The sequence below is a fragment of the Solea solea genome, chromosome 2, assembly GCF_958295425.1.
Source record: "Solea solea chromosome 2, fSolSol10.1, whole genome shotgun sequence".
NCBI lineage: Eukaryota > Metazoa > Chordata > Actinopteri > Pleuronectiformes > Soleidae > Solea > Solea solea.
Genome location: NC_081135.1, coordinates 22,675,224 through 22,702,191, shown reverse-complemented (window position 1 = coordinate 22,702,191; position 26,968 = coordinate 22,675,224). Strand labels below are relative to the sequence as shown.

At 38.8% G+C, this 26,968-nt stretch overlaps 2 protein-coding genes across 7 annotated transcripts in view; both read right to left on the bottom strand.

Annotated features, from left to right (window-relative positions):
- Window positions 1-7,072, bottom strand: part of myo3b (myosin IIIB) — a 60,264-nt gene extending 53,192 nt beyond the window's left edge. For 2 of the 4 annotated variants that reach the window (XM_058622985.1, XM_058622990.1), the window contains exons 1-3: window positions 3,601-3,701; window positions 1,475-1,658; window positions 19-39 (exon numbers count right to left, since the gene is read on the bottom strand). In XM_058622985.1, coding sequence (XP_058478968.1) covers window positions 19-39; window positions 1,475-1,621 — 168 coding nt within the window. In that variant the 5' untranslated portion in view covers window positions 1,622-1,658; window positions 3,601-3,701. Of the gene's footprint in view, window positions 1-18; window positions 40-1,474; window positions 1,659-3,600; window positions 3,702-6,658 lie in introns of those variants that run through there. The other 2 variants (XM_058622988.1, XM_058622989.1) reach the window with 2 other exon arrangements.
- Window positions 7,073-7,582: 510 nt separating this feature from the next.
- The window catches only part of ubr3 (ubiquitin protein ligase E3 component n-recognin 3), a 41,052-nt gene continuing 21,666 nt past the window's right edge, over window positions 7,583-26,968 (bottom strand). For 2 of the 3 annotated variants that reach the window (XM_058623347.1, XM_058623349.1), the window contains 11 exons: window positions 26,699-26,835; window positions 22,174-22,259; window positions 18,617-18,722; window positions 16,186-16,286; window positions 14,683-14,807; window positions 12,590-12,697; window positions 12,292-12,417; window positions 11,975-12,154; window positions 10,525-10,734; window positions 10,291-10,430; window positions 7,583-9,632 (listed from right to left, as the gene is read on the bottom strand). In XM_058623347.1, coding sequence (XP_058479330.1) covers window positions 9,515-9,632; window positions 10,291-10,430; window positions 10,525-10,734; window positions 11,975-12,154; window positions 12,292-12,417; window positions 12,590-12,697; window positions 14,683-14,807; window positions 16,186-16,286; window positions 18,617-18,722; window positions 22,174-22,259; window positions 26,699-26,835 — 1,437 coding nt within the window. In that variant the 3' untranslated portion in view covers window positions 7,583-9,514. The remainder of the gene's footprint in view (window positions 9,633-10,290; window positions 10,431-10,524; window positions 10,735-11,974; window positions 12,155-12,291; window positions 12,418-12,589; window positions 12,698-14,682; window positions 14,808-16,185; window positions 16,287-18,616; window positions 18,723-22,173; window positions 22,260-26,698; window positions 26,836-26,968) is intronic. The other variant, XM_058623348.1, reaches the window with a different exon arrangement.

Here is a 26,968-nt window from a genome sequence, read left to right as displayed (position 1 = left end):
AAAGTACAGGCAACTTACTCTGTTTGAATGGCTCGAGTGCTGAGACACGTTACATGTTTATAAAGAAAAACACAGGATTTTAGTCTTTGCCTGATTTTGTTCTGTCACAGTGTTATGAGTTCTGGTAGCCTTTCAGAAAACTGTCAACACAAAGGTCTGTAAGCAATCCTTCTCCCATAAAAGTGTATATTAAAAAGAAAACTCAGCAATGTATGCCCAAATCAATATTTTAAGCTGCTCCAGGGGACCTTTCCACGGCAGACATTTTGACAAGTCACAGTAGGGAAAACCACAGGTGTGAATAATCAGACTGACGACGAGGGCTGAGTTCCCTTTAGCTTCATCAGTTCTAGGCTGTATGCTGGCTCACTATCTCACTGTCCCGACTTACATGACTTGAACAGAGCCGCCGTTAGTGTTATCAGTAACACCTGTGCTCGTCCTGCTGAAACACCTCAAAATGGCTGCTGTGATATGCAGGCTGGGGTTACTGAGGTTAACCAGAGATAAAAATGAGTGGAGGTGTGAATACTTGTATGTATTTGAATGTTGGCACTCACAAGGTTAGCAGTTATCAGTCTTTTTTTTTTTCTCTTCTGTATATCTACCAAAATCTATCTCTGGATTTGATGCAGATTATCAGACTACTTCCTTTTTCATTTCACTGTGCTGGAAAGACACGCGTACGCCCGGAGGTACATCGATTTTTAGTTTTATGGGCGACTACACTTATAAAATCTGCAGTTAAAAGTGACCTCTGCTGGATAGGCCATGCGTCATGAGGGGTGGTAAAAGGGCTTAGCATAGAAAACAATTGAGAACAACAAAATCATTGGTTGAGAAACATGTGACTAAAGTATGCACTTTTTTAAGTAAGTAGAGGAGTAAAGTAGAGTAAGAGTAGAGGAGAAAAAAGAAATGCTGATTTTGACTGATTTGTATTATTTTGCAGGTAGCTTATACTCCAATTAATGTGTATTTAACTTTGAAACTGTCGTCTAATATTATTTAGTCATTCTGAAGCTAGTCTATGGTTACTCAATCAATTTTACTATAATGTAAATGCTTATGCTGGATTACCCATAACCCATAAAAGCAACATTTACACTGTCAGTGTGAGAGGCAATAAGCCCATAGGGCTGAGAACTACTGCATTACATAAAATGTGAATTAGTTTGTATATGCTCTGATAGAATATATCGACCACAAAGTTTAGATTAATACACTAATTAATTAAGCCACAACAGGTTCAGTATCGTCGATAGATTTTTGCTTCACTCCCACGACACTTAGCTTGAGGGTGTAATGCTGTTGAACAGAGCGTAACAGCCACAGTATATTGCTGCATATGAAACAGTCAGCCTTAACAGGTTCTGAATCGAGAAACATAAATGTTTTTATAGCTGACAGTTAACTGAAAAGAGTCAAAGGTGCTTTCAAATTATACCAGTTTATCCCACAGTGAACCACGTACATTGATCGGGTCCAGAATCTTCACTGCTGCCTGACTTCCATCCTTCCTGTTGGTCACTCTGTAAACTTTGCCATAAGTGCCTTTACCGATCGTCTCCACAATGTCCCAGTTTCCTGATGGGTCACCCAGGTTTTCCAGGCCAATCATGCTGGATTTGTAGGAGTACAGTCCATACAGTGACCTCCTGAAAGATAAATCCAATCAGAGATCAGCAGTGTTCTCAACTCTCATACCAGGACAATACAATTGTTGTGGTAATACAATGTATATTAACTGAGGAAAAAGTGTGAATTCTTTTTCAAATAAATAATAAAAAGTCCATAAAACAGACAGTGAAAGGCTTTTATACTCACAGCAACGCAGAAAAAATGTGCCTCAGAGAGGAGGGTAATTAACATGTGTGTGTAGGTAAAGCACACAGAGAGCTACATTTGCTCCCAGAGAGAGGCTTTCTCATTCAGCTCAATGAAATGACTCTATCCACTAAGGGAAGACACTTAACAGGTTTACAGCAGGAGAAATCAAGACAATAACATAGCGGACAGCTGACGGTGAAGAGGACAGTACTTACATGGCAAGTGTTATTTTCTTCTGACTCATCAGGGCTGAGAAAATTTACAACTAAAGGAGTCTCTCGCGATCATAATTTAACAACACCTACAGCAACAGCAATTGCTTCCTCGAGAGGACTGACAACAAGTGGCGTTTCACACAGAGACAGAGAATTAGCCGTCGCCACGGGGACCTCGTCCCTGCCACTAAGAAGCGCAATCTCCTTGAGATCAATTGGACCGGACAGAGATTAACTTGACAGGTGCTGTCGTGAATGAGCAGTGAACCAGCGCCACACCCTCCACAACAAACAGTTCTGAAAAATGATTATCATGTAAAGTGCTTCAGGAAACACAGTTATAAAAGACTAATGATCAGCGGCCATGAAGAGGGCTGACATTGATCATCCTACAAGTGACCAGATAAAACGTGTCAGACATACAAGACGAACGACACAGTGCACTGAGTGTCACAACAGCTGAAACAGACCATGATGAATGAGAAGATGATGTTGCCATGTTGGGTCATATGCTTCCTATTTTGGGGGGAAAATGACACATATTCCAGATAAAACAGGATGGAGGGGAATATTTGTGTACAACTGCACTTGCCATAAACATATTATGCATCGCAGAGTTCGTACGACCCTGAGGAGAAAAGGAGAAATCATTTTCCCTTTTTTTTTTTTTTTGCGTTGCACAGGAGATGGATGTGAAAAGTGTTGAATGATGTTTAACTCCCATGAGATGTAGCTTCTCCCATGCAGAGGCAGATTTATGGACGTGTGTGCACACGGGTTGATATTTGACGGATATAGCACTAGTCTGTGGAGACGTTAAAATATGCAGCCAAGAGATGGAACTGATATCCTTCACTGTGTCCTTCAAGGAGCCGCATGTGAACTGACCAAATAGCTTTTGTAATTATACATTTTTATAAGCCCACAATTAAATACCAATATACAAGGTGAACACCAAACACTCACATACCACAAATCTCTTTCTGTCTGCAGCCTATTAATCCATCACTGATTGTTCTGAAGTTAATCGCACATCTTGAGCCGCTTGTGAATAAATGCACCACGCCTGCCTTATTAATCAACAAGATCTAAACCTGTTTACTTGCCATTAATAACTGTCGCTCTGTTTGGTAATAGGTAGTGCACTGAGAACATCACCAGTCACCTGTTGCCAAGGCACCTTCAACAACTTTTATAACAGATGGCTCATATTCCTCTCCGGCAGCCTTTTGTCTCTAATGACTGACAGCAGCACCACACATGTCCTTTAATAATGTTTTGCAGCAACTTATAAATAAAGGTTTCTGTCACATGTGCAGGTGCAGAAGGGTTCAACTGACATTTAGTCAAATGCATGATTCATCTTTGTGGCTTATGGTTGTTAGTGGACTCAAGTTTAACATGCATCACCAGAGCATTGTCTTAAACTGCACATCATCCATCAAAGAAAAAAAACAATCATGTACTAGCAAGAGTAGTTTGCATCTACTCAATATTCAAACTAGTGTTGAAAAGACAATAAAGCTCAGAGCATAAAGCCATAAGTCACACATACCTGTTGCTGTAAAAGTGTTTGTTTCTCCCCCGCACAGCAAAACGTCCCAGACTAATTCACAGCAATCTACAGGGCTTAGTAATTCAATAGTAATCTGTAACCTGATCAGCAGCTGTGTTAAATATTCAAGTGGCTGATGTAGCTACTCATAATGGTGCCTGATATGAAGTATCTCAGGTTGCACACAGGTTACCAGGAAGTTCCTGACAGTTGCTAGGTCACATGGTTTCTGCCCGTCTCCCCTCTGAACACACTGTTCTTAACTCATTCAGCTGTTGCTAATTAAGATCAAAAGTACTGATATCTTGGTCCCTTGAATGCCACTGAAAGTAACAATGCGAGCATCTGTGCCCCTGCTATTGTCGCGGGAACACGACGGAAACGAGATTCCGCTGAGCCAAGGACAATCTGTGTATAAAATCCAAATTTTATTTCAGAACAGTGCAGGGCTTTGCACAGTTCATACATCATTGTACACAGTGGTGAATAACTGAGCCTAGTTCTGGTTTCACGGGCAATATGTCTACATGCTAAAAGATAGCCCTCTAAAAAAAACAACAACACATTATTCCACTTGAAAAACCACAGCACTCAATGTTTTTGTTGCCATGAGTTCAAAGCCCCCGGGAGCTAATATAGCCAGAAAGATACAGTAGTCACACCAGCTGGAAAGAGCTACCGTACATTAGCAGGAGAAGAATGGAACAAAAATGATCGGGTCAAGCAAAATAAAGTTGATATTGTTGGACTTTTTACTGATTTTCCGCTTCTGTGCTGGTCAATTTGACACCTCAAAATCTCTAATCTCTATGAAAGTATGAAAGCAACCGGAAATTATAAACCTGATAAGGGTATAATCTGTGCAACCTGCAAAGATCAGAGTGTCTACTGTCATTGATGTTGCTAAAATGTGAGGATGTGTGCATTTTCTGTCCATTAATATCCTACTATTATTGGTGGTGAATCTGAAACATTAAGAAGCCTTTTTATAGTTTAAAGGTTTCATTAAGTATTCCCTCATCTGCTAAGGGTTAAGTAGCAGCCAAACTCATCTAATGAGAATGTTTGTGTCATCAATTCAAACCTATGTATCCTTTAAAATGAGTTGGAGTAATACTTACCATTTAATGCATCATTAACGTGAACTTTTAAGGTAAATTAGGCACGTAAACAACTGATTTGTTTACGTCAGCAACACAGTTTCTCAGTCTATTAATTAGAAACAATACCACATATAATGCATCTATCCATGTCCAGTTTGTCATACCAGTAAACACATGTATGCACTCTTTATGTATGTGTGCACACATCTGCAAAGACATTAAGCAGATGTGCATATTATTGTCCGTTTGATAAAAAGTCTTCCTTCCTTTGTAAACAAAGGGTAACATTTAAAAAAAAAGAAAAGATGAAAAATCATTTTAGTACAAAGTAAGACACGGTTATCTGGTTATTTGACGTTTGCCAACATGATTGAATTGCAAGCTCCACAACACTCGACAGTATGGATCTGAGCTGATGTTTACAAACGACTCTATAAGTATCTCTGGAGTTCCACGTCACAAACTCTCCTTAAATGGTCGACACGTTCTTCACGAGACAGAAGAAAAACACCAAGGATGAGAAAACAAATGCGCTGCCTTAAAACAGGACACCCCCGCTCCTCGATGGCAGTGCTCAGGTTACTCTTTGTTTACGATATTCTGAAAAAGGACACTGGATCTGCTGTTAACAAATTGCTGTTCACCGCTTCTCCGGGGCTCTAAAAACCCAAACAACACCAAACTAAACATACAAATAACGATCATTTGTGTAAATCCAGAGATATAAGTAAGGTTTTGTGATAATGGAGGGTTGGATGATGTGACGTTATCCTTCTCAACAGAAACAATGTAAGTAAAAGTCAGTAATCTAATTTTCTGCTTCCATCAAACTCACACAATCCACCCTGTCGGTTAAAGGCATTCAGGAACTTGGTAAACCCTTTGGTAAGTCTGCAGAGAGAGGAAAAATAACTCTCAAGTATAATCCCTTTTAAGGGGATATGAGGAGGCTTTACAGTAAACCTCCAGTAGCCACGAGTCACGCCTAAAGCCCTGTGTCCTTGTTATCACCCTGGATGACCATAGTCTAACACCACCAGAAACTTTAAAAGGTCTTCATCTTCCACACCGTTATGTCCACCATCTAATTCAAGCTCAATCAGTCTATAGAATAAAAAGACAACCCTAAGTCAGCCGTCTGAAAACCTGCACTACAGACATTAATCATAGTTGTTTCCAAGGTGACTGATGTGATGCTACGGTTTGTGTAAATAAACTAAATGACTGTTATGAATAAAGGTTAAAGAAATTTAAGGTTTCACATGTTACTTTTGCTCAAAATGCTATTTTTTCTCTGTGTAATCTGAACAAAATAAGCACTCCAAACTGGTGAGAATTAACTAGTGTTTGACTGCATATTGATTGAATATTTCATATTGAAATTCAGCAATCATTTAAGTTAACGGACCAACAAATACAATGTTTTGACGCATATCATGGCGTGTAGTAACCGATTAGATCTTGTGTAAATGAGTTGGTCTAACATGATCTGAAACTGGAGCCAAAACGAAGGCATTGCTCTTGAAATGAATGATTTTCTTTTATTGTTTATCAGTTGATCTGTTCAATTATTTTCTTGATTGGTTCATAAAATGTCAGAAAAATGTGAATCGGTGTTGCCATGTTGAAAATCCAAGATATTCAATTTACTGTCATAGAAAAGCATAGAAACCAGTGATTAATCAAATATTGAAATGGTAGACAAATATTTTAGTAGTCGATAAACAACCATTGTTGCACAATAATACAGCATATTTGAAATATACTGCAAACGTGTCAAATGTTCAAATGTGACTATTAATGATCATATAAAAAGGTGATTTGTATGTTTAATTAAATGCCAAACAGAGCTTCATCCTGCCAATAAACACCACTGCATGAAATGTTTCACAATGTGAAATAATTAAAGACATTTGGCACTAGAATCTTATCAAAATGAAAAAAAAGCATCTTACCTCGACTTAGCTGCCCCCGTCTCTCCATTTCTAAAATCTGCAAAACAGGGGAAACAGCTGATCACTGCTGAGTAAGACACTTTCACATTAATCTCACTTAACTGGCTTTAACTCCCAACTCACCGTCCATGGCAACATATCCGAACTGATTTTCCCCCGTTTACTCAGCGAGGAGTTGAATTATTCACATCACAGACACCCGAGCACGTTGTCCAGAGAGCCGGAAGCTGTGATCTTACCTTTTTCACCTTATACAGAGATACTTTCATGCTCGGAAATGACCACACAAAGCTCAGGGGAAAATTCTCCCACTGCTACGGTCGATTAGAGACTGGTTTTCTTTTTGTGTAATTGGCAGAAAATCAGAGGCTTTGTGCAGCCACTGGTCGTTCTGTTTACTGGGCCTCCATTGTTTATGAAATGTTGACACAGTTACACTGCAAAGAAAACAAACTCTGTCACAAAGTGAAAAGGAAAGGAATTGGACTATTAGGATAAAGTTGAACAGCAGCTTAAAGGAATAATTCAGGTGTTTTGCAGTGGTGACTGTGGTACCTTTGTTATGTAGTAGATTTTTAGCACACTGCCTGTCAGAGAGGGAAGCAGGAGAAAGGATTACATTGTTTTCATGTGAATGGGGACAGCAAAGAAAATGTTTCTATAACCTTTAAACTAAACAATATATATACAAGGTTTTCATACACATCTATGGAGGGAAATTAAACATATTAAACCATTTATGTTTATCTATTATGACCATTGAATGAATGGGTTTGTTTGGGTGTTAATGTGAGGTAGTTTGAGTGGCATACTTTATGAAAAGTGCACACAATACAGCGTGTTACTGCTCACAGATGGTGACGATGCTATAATTCACCAACAGGCAGAACAAATCTGTCAAAAGGGGGGAAAAAAGTACACAAATCAGTGTGTTTATATTTTATTCACATATGTTACATTTTGCATTAAATGTCCAAGTCACACTTTCTGGTCAAACTCAGAAAGCTTGAGTCAGCACCTACAGTAATATACTGTATTCTCTTCATTCATACAAGGAGAACACACAAGAGCTTTCAGTTACAATTTACCCACCCCCACCCCACCCCGTTACTCATTGGCTATTCGGTTGCGGTCATTTACAAAGTGGGTACTGCAAAAAGAAAGAGGAGAGGAAAAACGCAGTAAACAGAAGAGCAGCATGCATGAATTCCAGAAGAAGTGTTTCAAGTGTTAGCTCATTCCTAAAAAAAAAATCCTTGATGAAGCATGATGTGGCCCAGCATTAAAAGAAAAACCATCAGGGATTTGATCATCACTCCAAAAAAATTTAAATAAAATAGAAAATAAACTCTGCAGGCACAACTGGATACATTTCCTCTCCTCCCAGAAATAAAATATGATAATGTGAAAAAAAAGTAGCTAAGACACTTAAATAATGGTGGCGTAAAGGATGCCATGCACAGTGTATAAGAGATACTCAAGTTTGATAATCTTGTAATGTTGGAATGCAACTATCAATCACAACTATGATGCATGAGAAAGGGATCGTTATCACAAAGAATGTTCTGTGCTGCAGTTCTGACTCAACAATCAAAAGCATTAAAGGACTTTTTTCCCCGACAGCACAGAAAAAGGGGTATTGACATTTTTATTTAGGGGATTTCAGCAACTTTGCTTGTTTTGTGGTTGTTGTTTTTTTTTTGTTTTTTTTTAATAAAATGTTGACAGAACCAATGCAGCATTTCATCTTTCATAGTGGGTTCAGCTTTGCTAGTGCAGCAGAACTCCAAATCTGTGCAGTGACTGTGTGTTACTTAGAAAAATGCGATTTAAATTCATGATACTGTGGAACAGTGAGAGTTTGACTGGACGCGAGTTCAGCCAAGTGTTGGCGTTAGAGTTTCTTCTTCTTCTTCTTCATAAACCAACCAGACACAAGAAGTGCAGCTTGGGCAGGACTACACGAAGCATAGCAAGCATAATGAGGTGACCACATTCTTCCTTAAACATAAAGTACGTCTGAGTCAAAGTTCCCAGCCATGATCTACTGTAAACTCAAACCACAACATTAGAAAAACAAAAAAGAAATCTTCACAAAAGTTAAAATTATTTGAACAATGAGCAGCAGCATTTATTTAAATATCTAAAACGTATTTCAAACAGCAAAAAAATCAAACGAGAAGAAAAAAAATTCCTGAGGATGGATTGCAACTAGACCCATAAAAAGAGCCTTTGCTTGACTGCAAAAAACTCTAGGTGTGTTTTTAAATGGGTGGACTTGTCATACCAAGAATCACATGTCCGCAGACGGAGTGCTCATTGCAATAACATCGCTACACTCATCAGGAGCTTGAAACTCATGCCAGCACAGCAGAGCACATTTCGATAAATAAAGGGGGGTATGCATTAATATCAATACATTTTGCAAAAGGCAATCAAACTTTGCACGGATGGTTAGCATTTTCATTTTGTATATACATATATATAGATAGATATATATATCTATATATATATATATATATGTTGTTGTTAACCCAAACAAAAATGAGACGCTTCAAAAGCATGAGGCAAAGTATTTCAAATTTTGGGCAAATTTGTGCTTTTAAATTTGATCAGACCAAATTCTGTTTTTGTTTTTTCCCTGTTGAAAACCACACAATAAATCGCTTAAACACACACAAGTGATTGTACACCAAACTTCACATAAACCAAGGCTGTGGCAGCAAAAACCCTCTCCGTAGGTTTGTGTTCATCACGTTGAGAGCTCCCCAAATATTTTAATGGAGGCAGACACACAAGCCTGAAAAGAGATTCTTCCTCGTCTCGGGTTGCTGTTTCAGTGGACTTTGGAAGATCTTAGAGTCCATTATAGTGAGGCCCCCAACGCTTATTGATGTGGTCAAAGGTGTGTGAAACCCACTGTTGCTCCAACACTCGATACCTCTCTTCACATAAGAAGAGAGGTTTGCCACGGCTGGAAAGAGCCAGGGAAGAAAAGAGGAGTGAGAGCTGTGTTTTTCACTGCAACATAAAAAAGCAGCTGTCCCAAAGTCTACCAGACAGATACCAAGAGGGTTTTGAACATGCTGTGCTTTCACTTCAAATGTCAGTGAACATAATAAACATAGCATAATTATGCTTTGCCACTACCCAGTTACACCACATCTCTGCAATGTTTGGTTTGGTTTTCCATTACTGGAAAAAATATTGGAGATTAATGCATGTCTTTGAGATTTTTAAGTCTTTCTAACTGATCTACAGTCCGGCATTGTTCGGTTTGATTCTTGTGTCGGACGTCGCACTCATGACTCTGACCGACACTCTCTGCCAATGAGTGGCTGGCAGTTTGTCGACGTCACACATAGTATCGGCTCAGCCTGCTTAGAACCTCGTCAGAGCAGGTACTAAAAAGGTACTAGGTAATATCGCTAATGGAAAAAAATGATGTGTGTGCTGGAACTGGGTAGTGAAAAAGCGACCAATAGTTACTAGTCTGATAGTTTGTAAATGTACTGTAGAGAATTAGAATTACGTAAAATGAAAATTGGACATAGTATACGAGTACTGACTATATAATGTGACAGCATATTATTATTACGTCAAATGAGGCCTGCATGGGATTTCTTTCATACCGTAAATCACGGTCTTCCTCTCCATGGGCATCGAGGTAAACTGAACCCCACAGGCAGAAGCGATGTCCACGGATGATGATGATGACGGAGGCATTTATCAGTAGAAAGATGCCTGTGGCTGCGCCACAGTGTTGCGAGTGCTACAAATGACAGGCAACAAGTAAGTTTAGTAAAAACTGACATATTTGCAAGAGTTACACATCCTATGTGCTTCTGAAGAAGTTTAAAACTTACCAAAACACATTCACAAATACCCTGCTGTTTACAACACCCGCCTTTGAGACAGACAAAGGCGCCACAAACAAGGCAGAGTGCAGGGTCTTTTGGCACCTTTTTGCAGGAAGTGCAGGCCTTCCTGTGATAGTACTGGAAGATGATATTGTAGTTGTCAGGTAGGTGCAAAAGGCGAGGGGCTGCCCACTGAGGATCCTGAACGACCAAGGTCTTCAGGAGACAAGAAAGAAAGTAAAGAAAGTAAGGACAATACAAGCTTTACTCTTCACCAAACTGTTTTTTATAAAGGCCTGAAATATACAACTGACTATACCTTTTACTATTTAAACAAGCTTAAGACTCCTCTGACTTATCGAGACAGATTTTTCTCATGCTGTAATAAATAACCCTATTTTTAGAATGGCGTCAATTCAATATAAATTGACATGCAAGACAAGTATTCTCAAATGATTACTGAGGTACTAAATCATGACGGTGTAAGACACATGGTTATTCATGCAGAAACAACCAGACAGCAACAGCTATGGACCTTGTCAAGCAAGGCTGGAGCTAAAATTCTAAGTGTCAATAGCACTTCAGTAACATAAATCATTTACAAGGCAGCAAGTTCAAAATGTGCAATTTGAATTTTTACAGCGCCCAAAGACTCACAAGCCGAGGCAATAAAAACAATCTATTTCTTAATATACAGTACGTAGGCCAGTTTTTACTGAACAATTTCCTTTTTTTTATTACACACACAAGATTTTTTGTATTTAAGACTGAATTTTAATTGTGATCATGAGGGATCCTTTTAGTAATTTCCCTGAAGTTTCTTTGTATTCCTGCTTTTTTTGAAGTTACAAAAGCCACTCAACAATCATCAATTTTTAAAAAGTAAATATTGATGACCGTCTCTCTCTGGTCTGTTGAGTCTGCTGAGGAGCGGGCTCGTGCCTTTTTCTGTCGCATGTGTCACACACAACACGTCTCGTGTCCGCTTAAAAGTAAAAGCTTTTCTAGCGTTTCTGTTCCAGTTTCCATTTTTTTAACAAGGCTTTTATTGTGAAATATCTGCAGGACCAACAAATGTGTGGCTTTATAGTCCTGGCATTTAGATTAGTAAACAGGAGCATACAGAGTGTTTAAAACGTTAATTTTCAAAGCCAAACTCTGTAAAATCGAGCAGACAAAACAAATGAAATGGTCCACTACCTTTACTATAAATACAGTGTTCTGTGGGAAACATTTTAGCTAATGTAAAGTACACTACTCTTAGGGTTGCCATAGCAGATCACCTGCTTCTTCAGTGATCCACAAATGTAAGTAGGCAGAGATCTTTTAAGCCGGATGTCCTTCCAGATGCAAAACTCCCATTTATACCGGCTTTAAACTGGTACAGTTCACTGGATGATACGTGGCTGGGAGAGAGAGAGGGACAATTTTTATATAGACTGAAATAGGCACGTACCGATGATTGCTCATACTGCAACTGAGAGAGCCCTGTCACTTCGGCACACCACTGTGACATCAATTCAAAGGCGCTGACTGTCCACTCCAGACACGAGGCACTATGCACAGTGTTGGAAGGCTGCGTGGCCGAGGGTAAGAGCCCCAAACACACGGCCAAGCATGAGAACTCCTCCTCCTCCTGACAACACAAAAACAATCAAAGAGCTGGTGAGTTCACCATGTCAAGATTTGAGAGGGGTCATACTGTATCTAAAACCAAGAATACATACAAGAAGAGTAGTGTGAGGTAGACACATATTTATGTTATAAACGTACCAAGCAGCCAGTCAGATTATCTCCATAGAGGTGATGCTGCAGGAGGCAGGAGAGGCGAAGAAAAGGCAGGCAGAACTGCTGGAGGCTGAACTCGATAGACTGTGGGGACCACACACTTGAGCTCAGCTGGGGAGGGAAACAAGAGCGGTGCTTAATCAATAACCAACAAACAGCTCGATGGCAATACTGTGATGAACATCTCTCCTGGAGATTAGCAGAGATACTAGACCACCATTTCTCAGGACAGAGAGAAAGAGAGAGAGGGAGGATGTGCTATACAGTCATTTTAGTGTCTCACCATTGAGGTTTCTTCAGTGTTCACCTTGTAGATGCTTTTGTTCTTGGAGAGCTCACTGGTGGCATGACTGAGCAGCACTTCGAAAGACTTCTCGGCATTTGCAGCATTCTGTAGCAGAAAAAGCAAAATGCAGACTTTCAAAGTGATTCAAACTCTTTAACTAATACAGATTAAATTTGCACAAACCTAAATGTTGTCTTAATAACTCAGAGAAGACAGTGAATGATCATCAGGCTAAACAGACAGTTGACAGAACAGGTGTTTGATCTGAGCTACATGAATTGTGTTTCTCCAGTCATTTATTCAGTCTCTATTTTGTTAAATAGATCCATAGCATGTCTGACTGAGATCATGTATGACAGCATGTAGGCCTTCACAAGTTAGTCAAACAATCAAGCTGCCCTTTACTAAGGACAAAAACGGTCCAGATGTAATGATCAATCTCTTGTCAGTTTTCAAGTACAGGATCATATATCAGAACACTACATGTGTGACTTTCAAGTCCTCATCAAGCATCGCATGTAATTCACAATGACTAATGCTGAATAAGGGAAAGAAAGCACTTCTTTCCATACCATATAACATCAGTGGTAGAGACATGACTGAATGTGTGCTCTGATGAAAATTCAACTGGTCTGGCTGGCATTTTATAAAGAGGAAAAACTGCAGGCATTTATCAAGCTGAAGGTAACAGAATATAAAACAGCAGTCTTATCTCGCCTGCTGTCCTTTGTCAAAGATTTATTGGGGAGGAATTTGAAATCTGGGGATTTCTTTCCTCTCTGCTCTGAGCTTTAGTCAGGCTGTTTCTACATTTAATTACAGTAATGTTTTATCAAATATGAATGCCGCTCTCCTTGTGGATTTGAAATCCATCTTAATGGCAGCCTGTGAATGCCCGCACTACTGTTCATCATAGTGTAATAGGAAGATACGAATCCCTACCTCCATTATGGATGGAATCACCCCACAGAGGGGGGAGGTTTCAGTGATTTGTCTTTTGACTTTTAAGCCAGTCACTCTCTAATACCGATTTAATAGACTGATGACAAATAGGCAATTAACGCAGCACTCTCCAGCAATCACACTTTTCCAGATAATTAAGATCGATACAGTCGACGATGGAAAGCATATAAATGAAATCAGAAAGGGCTCAATTCATTTCAATACCAAGTCACAAACAATGATTTAATGCAGTCAGGGACGAACTGTGCTTCCAGGAAACAATTAAAAAAAACAACAGGTTCAGCAAGCAGCATATACAAGAGTACATTTAACACCTTCTGAGCATATGCCCAGGTAGGATTGAAATAGCGCAGACTACAGAACAAAAATCAAATTGTTTTTCCTTACACAACTGTTTCAGAAGGGCTTTTTTTTTTTATCTTAATACTCTAAGGATATTACTAGGGACCACTTAGGACCAGGTAGGATTTCAACCTCCAAATAATGTTTCCAAGATTATTTTGATGTTACATCAACTAACAACAGGGTGAATGACAAGTCTTTTAATACCTGAGCAGGTCTGCGTTGCCAATATTAGCACACTGTGGAACTTCCATTTTTGGGATACTCGACTGAGGGCTGTTACTGTTGGACTAGTAAGTGTAAACGGTTGGCTAGTCATCTATATCTAGTGCGTTTGAGCTTGCTGTGCGTCAGAAGTCATCTCGTCCTCTCATCCATAAATCGAGTGATTGAAACAATGTGCCTACAACGAGGTGATATAAGCCGCGTTGACAACGTATGCTACTTAAAGGAATACTTCACCGATTTGCATTTAGCTTTGTGTTACTAGAATAAGGGTAGTATTTTTGAAAGATTGTGCTTCCCAACCTCAGTTTCCTGAGTTGAGAAATATCTTCATTCTTTTTTTGTTACCTGCCCACCAGTGACACTTTAAACTAAAGAACCAGCGTTGTTTTTTTGTTTTTTTTCCAGGGTTTGTTTTCATTTAAAATATCTTGAAAAACAAAACAATGTGTCATATTTGTATAACATGCTATAACATAGGCTCTTGTACCTGTATAATTGTTTGCAAATTAGATATCAGGCTGCTTCAGAGTCCTACATTTTTATACTTGAATTTCTACCTTCTTGAGTGCTCCAGATGTGCTCCAGGCCTGTCGTTCCTCTGGGCTGAACTTGGCTGACAGAGCAGCGAGGGCCTGAGTGAACTGCAGGTTGAACAGCATCCTCACTACACAGGTAAAGTGTTCTGCAAAGAAAGAGATGGTGAGTGAGTGAATCCAGAAAGTTCCCTCTAGCAGTAATAAGAAAAAAAAAGTGCTAGATGAGTGATGTTCGCAGTCAGTTAATGTGTTTGGTTCCTCAGCCCTGCATTAAGAGCTTGGCTGAACAGTGTGCAGGGTAATCAGCAGATCATTTCAGGTGGAAAATGTAGTCTGAAAGATATTTTGTGTATGGTTCTGAAAAGAACAACAAAGAGTGAGATTTGTTTCCTGCCAAGCAAAGTGTTACTGACAGTTGACACCACACAACAACAAAGCAGTAAAGCAGTTTTTAAGGAGACCCCCCTTTTTTTTCCTTCAGAAGGGAATGAAGAGTCTCAATCAGTTTTTCACAGATACACCTTAGAATAGACATCTACAAAAATGTGTCATGAATATTTTCATATAACATTACCCTATATTATATGTTAGGAGACCATAACCAACCATGGGAAAAAAGTTAAAGCATTTGTAAACTGCAGTCCCCCCCCTTTGGCCAAAAAATCTTCCTGTAAGACCTTTTCATTTCTTTTCATTACAACAGGATAGAATTTACAAAATGGTAGACCAGAATCTCGGCACTGGTGGAAAATATGAAATAATTTGTTCACTTTCACATATTTTGGAATTGTCTATAACCAACCAACATTTTCCCCCTCCTATCATAAGATTGTAGTTTATTTCATAGATTTCTTACTGTTTAGTGTAATTTACTTGCTTACTGAGTTCAAACTGTGTCTGACCGTGTGCTGGTTAATGTCAAATGCATTAGTTATTTTCATTTGCTTGAGTTACTTAAGAGACCAATACTTATATAATAATAACAACTTATTTTCTATAATGTACACGTGTTAAATTAGTAATTGTTGTTTTGCAATGGTTAAGCTTTTTGTAATTATTTATTTACTATACAACCTGAACCTGTTGTAATGATGCAAGTTATAAGAGCCATGAACGATTTCAAAAAACTAAAGCAACTCTTTGTAATAAATCTGTCTTAAATAGAAGTCCATGGCAATGTTCAACTTAATTCAATCATCAGCAAAATGCCTCCTGCAACAATGTGACTGCAGTGTGTTAGGCCAGGTCTTTAGGGAACTCTCCACCCCCCCACTCCATCTCACGCTTTGTTGTAAAGGGCAAAGATGGAGGGCACACGAAGGAGGTGTAGCCCTCCCATCGCCAGGGTCATGTCTTTCTGAACCATCACAGCTAAACCGGAGCACAGATAAGAGATGTGAAAAGCTTCTTTCTTGCACTCAGCACTGATTACCACAGATAATGGAGTTGTCCTTGTGGAGGAGCCACTGAAAAACATGCTCACTGATCTCTTGTAGTGTCAGGACACAGAGGGAGGAACTCTACCTTTTCGCAGAGGCTGTGGCATCGTTAGCACAAAGATGATCAGGAGGGACGGGACATCTCGAAACAGCATGGGCACCTCGGGTCTCTCTTCATCAAAGCTACTGCAAACCAAGCAAAACCTTTTAGATAAATACATGTTTTAAATTTTAATGAATGTAAATACTGACAATATTAATTTTATATACATTTAAGCAAACTGACTTGAATTGCACATTGCTTACACATTAAATGCATGTCAATTTATATCACATCTCGGGCTGAATGATTTTGAAAAAATATCTAATTGTGATTATTTTTATATTTATTTTGACGATTGTGATATGATTGGCGATATCAGAGGGAATGGTTATTTTTACATCATGATTCTCATTTTCATTAAAAAATTAAAATTAATGTGTGATATTGGTGCAGCTCTGTGAGAAACAAAGATGTTCTCTTCAGTCTGTAGAATAAGATGTGTAATAATAATTCATCTAAAATTATATTTTGGCTTGAACAAATATTGCTTCTCCTGCAACTTGAAAATTGCAGTAAGCTGTATTGCGATTTCGACAAAATTTCGATTAATTGTTCAGCCCTAATCACATCACATAAATGTAACTGAAATTTTATATTTTGGTTGTAAGTCTAAATGAATGTCCAGGGTAAATTTAATGAGTCACAACAGCAAACAGAATGTTGTACATATAGCACATCAAATGCATTCCTCTTGTTAACCAAGGTCGTTTAAAGCTTTAACCACAACACATTTTAAAACCTCTGCAAACATCACTGCATTTGTGTTGTGGCTTCACCATAAACGTGTGAACAACAATAACATTTGATGTCACCTACACCAAGCAGTCAATCAGATCATTCATGTTTTAGTGTCTTTTTTTTTTTCCCTGTCTTAAATCCCAACTGCATGTCAGAACGTGCCATTTTACACACAGATCATTTCTGTTGACACTTGTAGTTGCAGCACTTAATTCAACAACCTTTCCTCCCTGTTAGTGCCGTAAGACAGCCTTTACACCTGTTACGACTGAAGTGCTCATAGCCATAGAATATTCTCAGAGGAGCCATTTGGAGTTTAAAAATACTTTGTCAGGGTTTGAGGAGGGACACTGTCATTGACGCCCTTAGGCAGTCGACCTAATTCAGCCTAGTTAAATAGGACAAAGAGAGATGTCTCTACATATTTCATATGTGTATAACGTGGCTTTCGCCTTTCCTTTAAAAGCACAAATGACCAAAGAGGAATGCACTTAGACTTTATAACTTGTAAGTATAGTTTATATGCATTAGTCTTAGCAGGTCTGAAAGCTCTGTTTTCTATGGCTTTTCTACCACGCACCATATAATTAACTAGTGAGTGCTCTGGAAATGCAAGGTATTATACTTTAAGTGCATTTCCTCTCATTCAAAACCCCCCAAGGCCTTTCAAGAGTATAGTGGTGATTGGAGCCTCGTCGAATTGTCAACAGAAGTCGAGGCACACAATATGAATATGCAACAGGGGCTTATGTAAAGAATATAAGGAGTGGGTCTTTTCGAGACATGCATTTGTTAAGCAAATGTATATGGCATAACTAAATACACAGCAAAACCTTTGCTCTGATGCATTTTAAAAAGCCTTTAGTCAAACACTGCTGGTTTGACCTACAGTAGTGTGCAGAAATCTTAAGCCACCATTAGATTTGTTGTTTTAGCAATGCTATAACGACAATAGAGGATCATTATTTCTCTTTCACTTTTTGGAACACGCCCAGAAAACCCAGGAAATATGTATGCAGTTTAAAAATAACACAGAAAAATAACACAGCTCTGTTAATACTGGAGTGGAACCCTAATTTATGTTACTGGTAAAAACCTGCGTTTGTCCTACTGTTTCATTTAAAAATATATCTGCTGTAAAAAAAATGTCTGTTACGTCAGGATTATACAAGACATGCTTGAGCATTACACACATGTTGCATGAGTTAAACTCATTGACAGCTTGCTAGTACATAAGACCAGCTTTAAGTCGCATCATTTCATTCCAAATGCCAATGATTACAGTATTTGACAAACTTTTGCACAATACTGCATGGTTTTAAATATCGAGACCTAAGCTGGTATGGTGTTGGTGTGGTGCGTTTCTTTTCTGTTCAGAGAATTTGACAGGGTGGTTTTCCTTTCTGTGGAGTGCCCGGAAATTTGCCAGATGCAGCAATTATCAGTATCTATGGAAACCAAGCATGGTCTCTTTTCTGTTTTTAGCTTGTCTTTGTGAGGAGGAAACACTGTTTGGGGGCAGGAGGGAAAAGGAGGCATTTAGGAGAGGACAAAGTGGTTCTTTGATTGCATGTTTGGGAGGGGGGTGGGCTGAAGACTGGGGAGTATGTGCAGTGTATGAACAGACATATAGATGTAATGTTGGTAAGAAGGTACTCAAGGGAGAACAACTCACTCCGCCTCTTTGCTTTGTGTAATCTGAGTCAGCTTAGTCCAGGGGTTATAGGCTGAATCAATGCTGTACAAACGCATGTGCATGGCCAGCACATGGAACAGCTGATCTGAAAGAGACAAAAACAAAAGACATTATTGTTATTTTCAAAATAGCTTTGAGAGGCCCAAAACTGCTCTTTTTACGTCAGTGTTCGGTTTATACCAGTGCCCATTGTTGCACCTCACCAGCAACCAGTGTATATCAGTGGATGAAAGCAGTTGACTTGAACTGACTGTAGGCTAATGGTCCGACTGAGATAAAACCAGGCCAAGTCAGGTGGATATATAGGAGTGTTTGATCGCCTCAAGCAAGTGTTCGGTCAGGTCACACCTGTTCGCTGTGAAACGAATGGAACATGAAGCCCCCCTGTGCACACGCAATCTCTTGTGTACACACTTGCTTTTAATAGCAGCAATAGCGAGTCTTTGTCCAGAGCAAATCTTTTATAAGAACCATTAATAATGGCATTATGGATGACCTCAACATGGATTAAAGGCATGAAGTGGTCCTCATCATTTTAGATGTTTAATAATAAATAAAATAAAGTTGAAAACATGGTGTTGTTTTTCTTAATAATCCAGAAATAAATAATCCTTTTTTGACTGTGAACTGAATCCAAGTCCTTTTAAAATCTAATCCCCCAAATTGAAACTTGCATATAAGCAACAGATTTAAATCTCATATGAAGCATTTGAAATCAGTGCCATAAAACCAATCAGTTGTATTTGGTCTCACCTTTAGGTGAAGGAAAAACAATATTTTGTTCACCTACACATTTCCCTAAGAGCAACACTAATCCCATTTGATTTAGTTTTAGAGGGAATTAGGATACTGTAATGCAGCAAAGTGCTTCCAATAATCAGACCTGCAATTTGACTTGTATGAGAACTATCAATACTTAGAGCAACACTGCCCTCCACAGGTAAACATGGGTACAGCATTACGAATGTGTATTTGAATCATTGGTTGCATCCCATTTGTCTTCACTGTATATTCTTTCCTTTATTTTTCCAGGTAGCAAGGAAGGGGGCAAGTAAAAGGTAAATGAGAAATAGATGAGGGGTGAATAATTCCACAGCAATAATTTCCTGCCACTGTCATTATGAGTCCAAAATGTATACAGATAAAGAAGACTGATTACAAGCTTACGGTCCAATATCTCATCTTAGTTGTTTGTCATGTCAAGCTTATTTTAAGGGAAAGTCTATTTTCTTGCAGAATGATAACATTTACTTCAGTTTAATTGTGAAGAACATCGTGTGGTGAAAATACTCTCTAAAAGGTTGCAGTCAGTCCGCCCCAACAATATTGCCACAAATCTAAGAATAAAACATGTCATTCTGCTTCCAACATGACTGAGACAATAGGGCACAAGAAAAAACAGGAGACTGTGAAACAAGAGATGAAGCATTCCCTGGATAATGGGACGTGTCTTTTGTGCCAGTCTGTTAACTGCGAGATGAGTCAAAGCCATGAAGCTTCACAAGCAAATGGCTGTACTCAGGAGGACGACTTGCATGGTTTCTGAAAGCCAGTGCTGATAACAATTCTTTATTTGCTCTGATCCAACTTAATGGACAACCTGCTTGCATGAAGGCAGCTCACACTTTGGTTTATAGATGTATAATAATCAGTTTCCAAGAATGTGGTTTCCCATGTCACAATTTAGTGATGAATGTGCCCCATTTATATTTCTGTACCACCAACATCTATATTCATTTTACATACATTTTCTCAATATAGTGTCTAGAAAATTAGTATTTTCACATCAGACTTTAAGATGTTCTGCTTTCATGGCAGACGCTGAACAATTCTTGATTATGATCATAAAGTGGTTCACACCTGACACAAAAAAAATGCGGTGAGCCAGCTAACCAGACTACTGTCAACACGCACCAAATGCTGCAAGTCTGCACAACCGAGGTCAAACTGATTTGCCTTTCAGCTCCCTGTGCAGCAGCAGACACACAATCTCCAAGATTCGTTCACATATTTGCAGTTAAATAAAGCCATGCTATTTAGAGGCTGGACTCAAAGGTTGATTTAACCTATTTCAGTGGAACTGCAGGCAGCTCGTCTCTGTGGTCCATCATATCCTCATCAGCTGAACAGAAGAAGTGAATAGTGGGAAACAGGCTTAGGAACCCCATGGGCTCTCACAGTTAGTACACGTCTGCCGTTTTCTTTCAGATCCATTTCCCTCAAGAAGAACGAACACTAATGTACTGCAACCGAGTAAATTTGGCTGTCAGCACGACTACATGGCTAATGTAGCTCATAAATGGCAAACGTCTGGTGTGAAAACTCTTTTCAGCCACTCAAGGATGACAGGCCATTTCACTGCAGCCAAAACTTTGACAGAATAATTAAACAAAATCAAAAATGGGATGTGGTGAGAGCAACAAACTACTATGACACCTTATATGTATAAGGGATGGGTATAAATATTATATTATTTGATTTCATTAGACTAGTTAGTTACTTCGTTAGATAGTGCAACAATTTGTGAGTATATTAAAAAGGTACATTATTAAAATTACTGATGATTCTATCACTTTATCTTCCTGGTCATGTGGTGTAGCTTTGGTTTGAGTCTAGTTCAGATTGTTTCAGGATGTATTGAGGTTTACAATTTTAATTCACCTTTAAACCTTTGGTGTTGTGCTGTAGAATCAGGAGGATTTCCTCTGACAGTTAGACAAGTCAAAACAACGTTCACATTAAAAAAAAAATAAAAAAAATAAACCCAACAACAAATAATTGCCTGCTAATACACAGTGACTGCATTCCTTAAAATGCCCGTTAAATCATTTGTAATGTTTCAACTTGCAATATCTTGTCCTTTATCTATAAAGTTAGATAAACAGTTTAACGATTAATCAAAAGATTAGATTGAGACCAGTTATTAATATAATAAATGTGGGTGGTGCTTCTCTTTCAAGGTTCAGCTGAGATCAGTTTTCATCATTTGTGACACAGTCAACCAAAACAGCGCATGACCCATTTGTCTGCTTCATTTACCCTGACTGCTCCCAACAGCCCAGCGGCTCACCTGCCTGCCATTACTAATCACCCCTTAATGTTTTTTCTCCCTTTTTCTCTTTGAATGGTTCATTGCTGAAACATGAAGAATGGCTTTGATCACAAGTCAGACGTTTCTGCACCAATACATGGTAAACCATAAAACAAACAAAAAACGCCTTCCTACTTTTCACTACTGTATTATACTGTAAACAAGACCTGTATTCCATGAATATTATTTAAAAAAAATCTATTTGGTCATGAAGTGTACCTAATATCTGTGTATTTAGATTTTTATTGTTATCAAATGATGCCACAATCAGCTGTGATTTAAAATGGATACAGGATCTATGAACACATAATGTGATCATAGGCAATCCAATTGGTTCACAATATCTGATTTGGAATAGTAGAAATAAGTGGACTTATCTTTAACAGTTAAGAGAAAAAAGGAAATAAGACAGAAGCTATGAGGAGGTCTGTGAGTGAGTACTTACTGAGACACGAGCGTTTGGCTGCTGCACTGGCTCCTCCAGAACACAAGTTTCCACCCCGATGCACAAGCTCCAACTCCAGGTTGGTCCTGAGGAGACAGAGTGTGAGCTTTAGCACAAAACAGGTACACTTATAAAAAAAAAAAAATGCGATTGTATTGTAGCAGATTTTGTGACACCTGCAAATTTCTCATTATACATTGTTGCCCACAGAATCAATTTACACCCTTACAACATTTATGATCACCGTAAATCAAGTTATCCTGCATTTCTTTTTCAACCATGGTTCCTGTTCAAATTTGCAGTTTTTATTATGTGTTTTCAATTTCAATATGTATTACTCTCCTACAACAAATTCTCTCATACACCACACCATACTGCAGCTCTGGTCTCCCTTGCATGCTCAAAGGAAGACTTCTGCTGCCTTATTCAAAAGTATTGTTTAGTCATCACTCACGTCCTTATCACAGCAATTTTAAACTAGATCTACCAGAATGTATAGCACCTTAGGAACACACAGCATTATGCAACACACGGCACACCTTACATTTTACCTACATCTTTATGAACCATGGACTAAATCATCAGCCTGTGTGTGGGACTACTGACCAAAAGGACAAGCAGGTATTAAATTAAATGAACACATTTGCATCACAGGTATACAATAAATTAGAAAGATATTAGTAAATCTCTGAAAATATTTCAACCATATTAAACTTGCGAGGTATGAACAGGGGAAATGTGGCTTGGGTATTTTTTTTAAACAAATATTAATTTAGAAGTTTATAAGTTTTACATGATGAGTAACAACTACTGTACAACAAGTGCTTCTTCTGTACTCTCTGAGGGTCTAAGAAAAGAGAGAGTAATGTGCAAATTTGAAAGCCCTATGAGGCATTGGCTTGTGATATTGGGCTGGAAGTAATAGAACTGCTAGCACAAAGGTAACATGGGACGTTTCACTGATACAATAAGTCACATACTGTGTATTTTGAGAGCAGTTGTCCTTTTAAAACTGGCATGAATAAAGGAGCTTGTTATTCAAGAGTGTGGGTGTGGATGCTGGTGTCAATGGCCAAGTATCATCAAATTCAGCTTTTGGTTACGTAGCCGGTCTCTTTTACTAGTTTGATCAGGAAGATGAAAGATGCATGCCCAGTCAAACCACTTGCCACTTAATGTCCCCGTTTTGTGGCAGCAATGCCGTATCAAATAAATGACAGCTTTCCAAGACCCATTTTGCACAAGCTGGACCATTAGCATAAAAGCTGTTCCAGCTACAGTTCATGCATAATCTCCAATGCGCATTTCCCATGCATATCCCAAACACATTTTACTACTGAATCTTAATTCCACAACACCAACAACAGTGGGGAAAAAACCTTAAACCTTGAACAAAGTACACAGATGGTGAAAACAGATAGGAATTACTAAAATAAGACTGATCTTAGCCTGTTTTCATCCTGCCACTGGCCATTTCTTTCTATGGGCTGTGAAGGTGGGGGCAAATCCTTGGGTTTGCTGGGAGAAAAAGCAATTTCACATAGATAATGCAGCCATGGTGAAGCTCCATCTGGCTTTTGCTGATAAGAGCGCCCCTGTGACAGAGGCAATTTGCGTTGTTCACTGAACTTCAGAGAGCCAACAGGCACCCATACGCACTCAGGGGATGTTTCTGTTCAGGGTGGAGGGCTAAGGGAACCACAGCATTGGGTGGAAAAATTGTCTCAATGGCTATGCTCTAGAAAGGGAAGGGCAGAGGTTTTTGGAATGGGAGTGGAGTAAGTGACCCTAGGGTGAACTGGGGGACAGGACCTGTGACAAATCTGTTGAGAAGATACAATAGCCTAGACGAGAAAAGGACCATGTCACTTTCTTCCCCAAGATCACATTTCTGGCCTATTCTCCTGAGCAGGGTTCCTCAATACAGGTCCTCGAAATATGTGGAAGAACACACCTGATTCAAATAAATAGGTAGTTATTAGGCTTCTGCAGTGTTCTTCAGGTGTGTTGGAGCAGGTGAACATCTAAAAATATGCAATGCAGGGTGACACGCTGACACGGCCATAGGGCACAGCGCACACGCCGCCTCCCAAGTAAAGGTACTGTTCTCTGTCAAAACGCAAGCCTGTCTGAGGGCTTTACCATTCTAATACCTACTGTAACAAAGATGTACCATTATGGAATCACAGCTTTAGCTCCCTGGTCAAAATATAACTGGGACATCACAGATGCATCATATAGTTAGTGTTTTACATGACAAATTCACCCCAAGATCACCTAAGACAACTGTAAAACCACAAAACTAACTGACAACCACAGCATGATGGACCACTGGTCATTGCAGAAGGTGTGATAAATCTATACTCATTCAGACATAAGTGGAGACACAGCAAAACCTGATGTAACTTTATTGCAGCACAAGTGGCAAAGCTGCTAATGCGGCTTAAAAAAAAACTCTGTTTTTGAAACCCTTCCAGGACCAATACAGCAACTTAATGAGAAATATGAAGAAAACAAATCAAACACCTTCACAGACCTCTGAACAACTTAAAAAAAGGAAACAAAAATCCATACCCTCAGTCCAACACATGCAACACCTGCAGTATTGAATTTCAGTTGCATGTCAAGAAAAAAAACTCAAAGTTAGACTCTTAACACTGCAGAGAGGACACTACTGTCACTATACATGGATGATCACTGTTACTCAATAAGAGCAGCTGATCTTAAGAGTAAAACAGAAGAGCAAGTTGGCATTTACTCCACTGGTCTCTACAGTCAGTGGGGTGTAAGTGTGATGTGTCCCATCAGGCAGATGATACAGATCTCTGAAAACACCGACAAACAGACTAAAGAACAGTTTTTACCCCACAGTCAATAATATATTGAATCAAAATTCACACATTCACAATCGTGATACCTGTCTGGAGGCATTGTGCAATATTGCAAAAATACTGAATGTAGATGTCTGTCTATTTACAGTATGTGTTTATTTCTAACACTTACAAATATTTATATGTTAGGATATATTTTTACTCGCTTTATCTTTTGGAATGCACTCAATTTTGTTGTATATGTTACAATGACAATAAAGATATTCTATTCTATATTTCCACTCTATTTTATCCAAGGTCGAGTGCTGCAGACACAGAGGTCAGTAGCCACACAGAATTGCTTTTAGTTAATCCAATACGACCTAATCATTGCTCATAACTGGCAGATGTACACACATACTCAATACAGGACTTTAAGATGCTACAAAAAGAGGACATAAAAAAAACAATCAAACAAATCAGGTTATTAAATGATATGCACAAACACCCTTTGTTAATGCAAAAGTCTTATAAAAACACAAAGCTGGTAGTGCTCTGTCTGTCAAATTCTGTGACCATTGGTATGGTTTCATTATTAGTAAGCGGTCACTGAGTTTAACTCGTGCAACATGTGTACGTAATGCTAAGGAAAGGGAAAGGAAACAAAGGACAATAGTAGGACAAGCACAGTGTTTACCAGTAACATGAATTAGGGTTTCACTCCAGGTTTCAGAGAGCCAGAGGCATGCTAATGTTCAAGAGTAAGGGTAGGTCACACTAAATAGTGATTGAGAGATAATTATACTGTATGGTCATTATAGCATTGCTAAAACAACAAATCCAATGATGGTCTATGACTTTCACACAGTACTGTATTTTTTGCTACTTGTCTGGGTCTTGATCATGCCGGTAGCAGGATAAATAACAAAGCCAAAATATTGTTTTCATGCTGCTGCATGCAACTCCTCCTGTGGTATCATGGGAACATCCAAGGCCAAATGGGATATAAAATCCCAGCTGCATGCAGTGCACTTGTTCCAGGGTTAACGCCCACATGGATGTGCATAAAATTCCTCCACAAAAGGTGTACAGGACACATCTGAGCAGATGCCCAACCAACATCAACAATTTCCATTCAATGCACTGAAGCAGCAGTTCTATTCCGAGTACTTCAAACTTTCAAAATGTCTCAGACTTTCAGACATTCACGTAACAGCCAACAGCCTCTGATCATAAGTGAGGACAGGGATGTAAATTATCGGATAAATCAAGAGCTTTTTCGTTTTCACCGAAACAGTTTGTGCCAATCTGCTTGTAGAAAACGAGAAACTTAAACTCCTTCAGCAGCACCTCACTCCCAATACAGCACTGCCCACAGGTAGAGGTATATCCAATAATGAAAAATTATGTCAGAACATCCAGTATGCTGAAACTTCTGTTGATGGAAGCTTTACTGACACAATCCTGCTTCATAAAATAAGCATTTACAGGAGTATAATATACTACTCTGCCAAAGTTCTCCAGACATTGGCCGTAAGTCAAAATGACCTTCTAGCTTTAATTGCACACTTCATTATAAATTACAAAATGGGGGATTGTTGAACAAACCACAACCCCAAGATGGGTTTGTGAATAACAGAGTACAATTTACATAATTACTATTACGAATGGTTCTATTAGCCAAGTCCTGTCTAATCACGCAAATTTGCCCTTACCTTGCTACGGAGTACATGAAGAGAAAATCATTATCAGGAGAGCCAGGGTTCCTGCCATAGTCCATGTATTTCTTCTGAGTGGTGTTCTTGATGTCTTTGATAACCAGCTCCATCTCTTTACTTAAGTTGGACTCCGTCTTGAAATAATAAGAACAAAATGACATCGAAATAAAACAAAGTTCAGCTTTCCTGGGATGCATCATGTTTTAAGACAGTTTTTAGGACTAAAACATACTGTAAATTTTAAAAATAATGGATGGACGTAAAAAT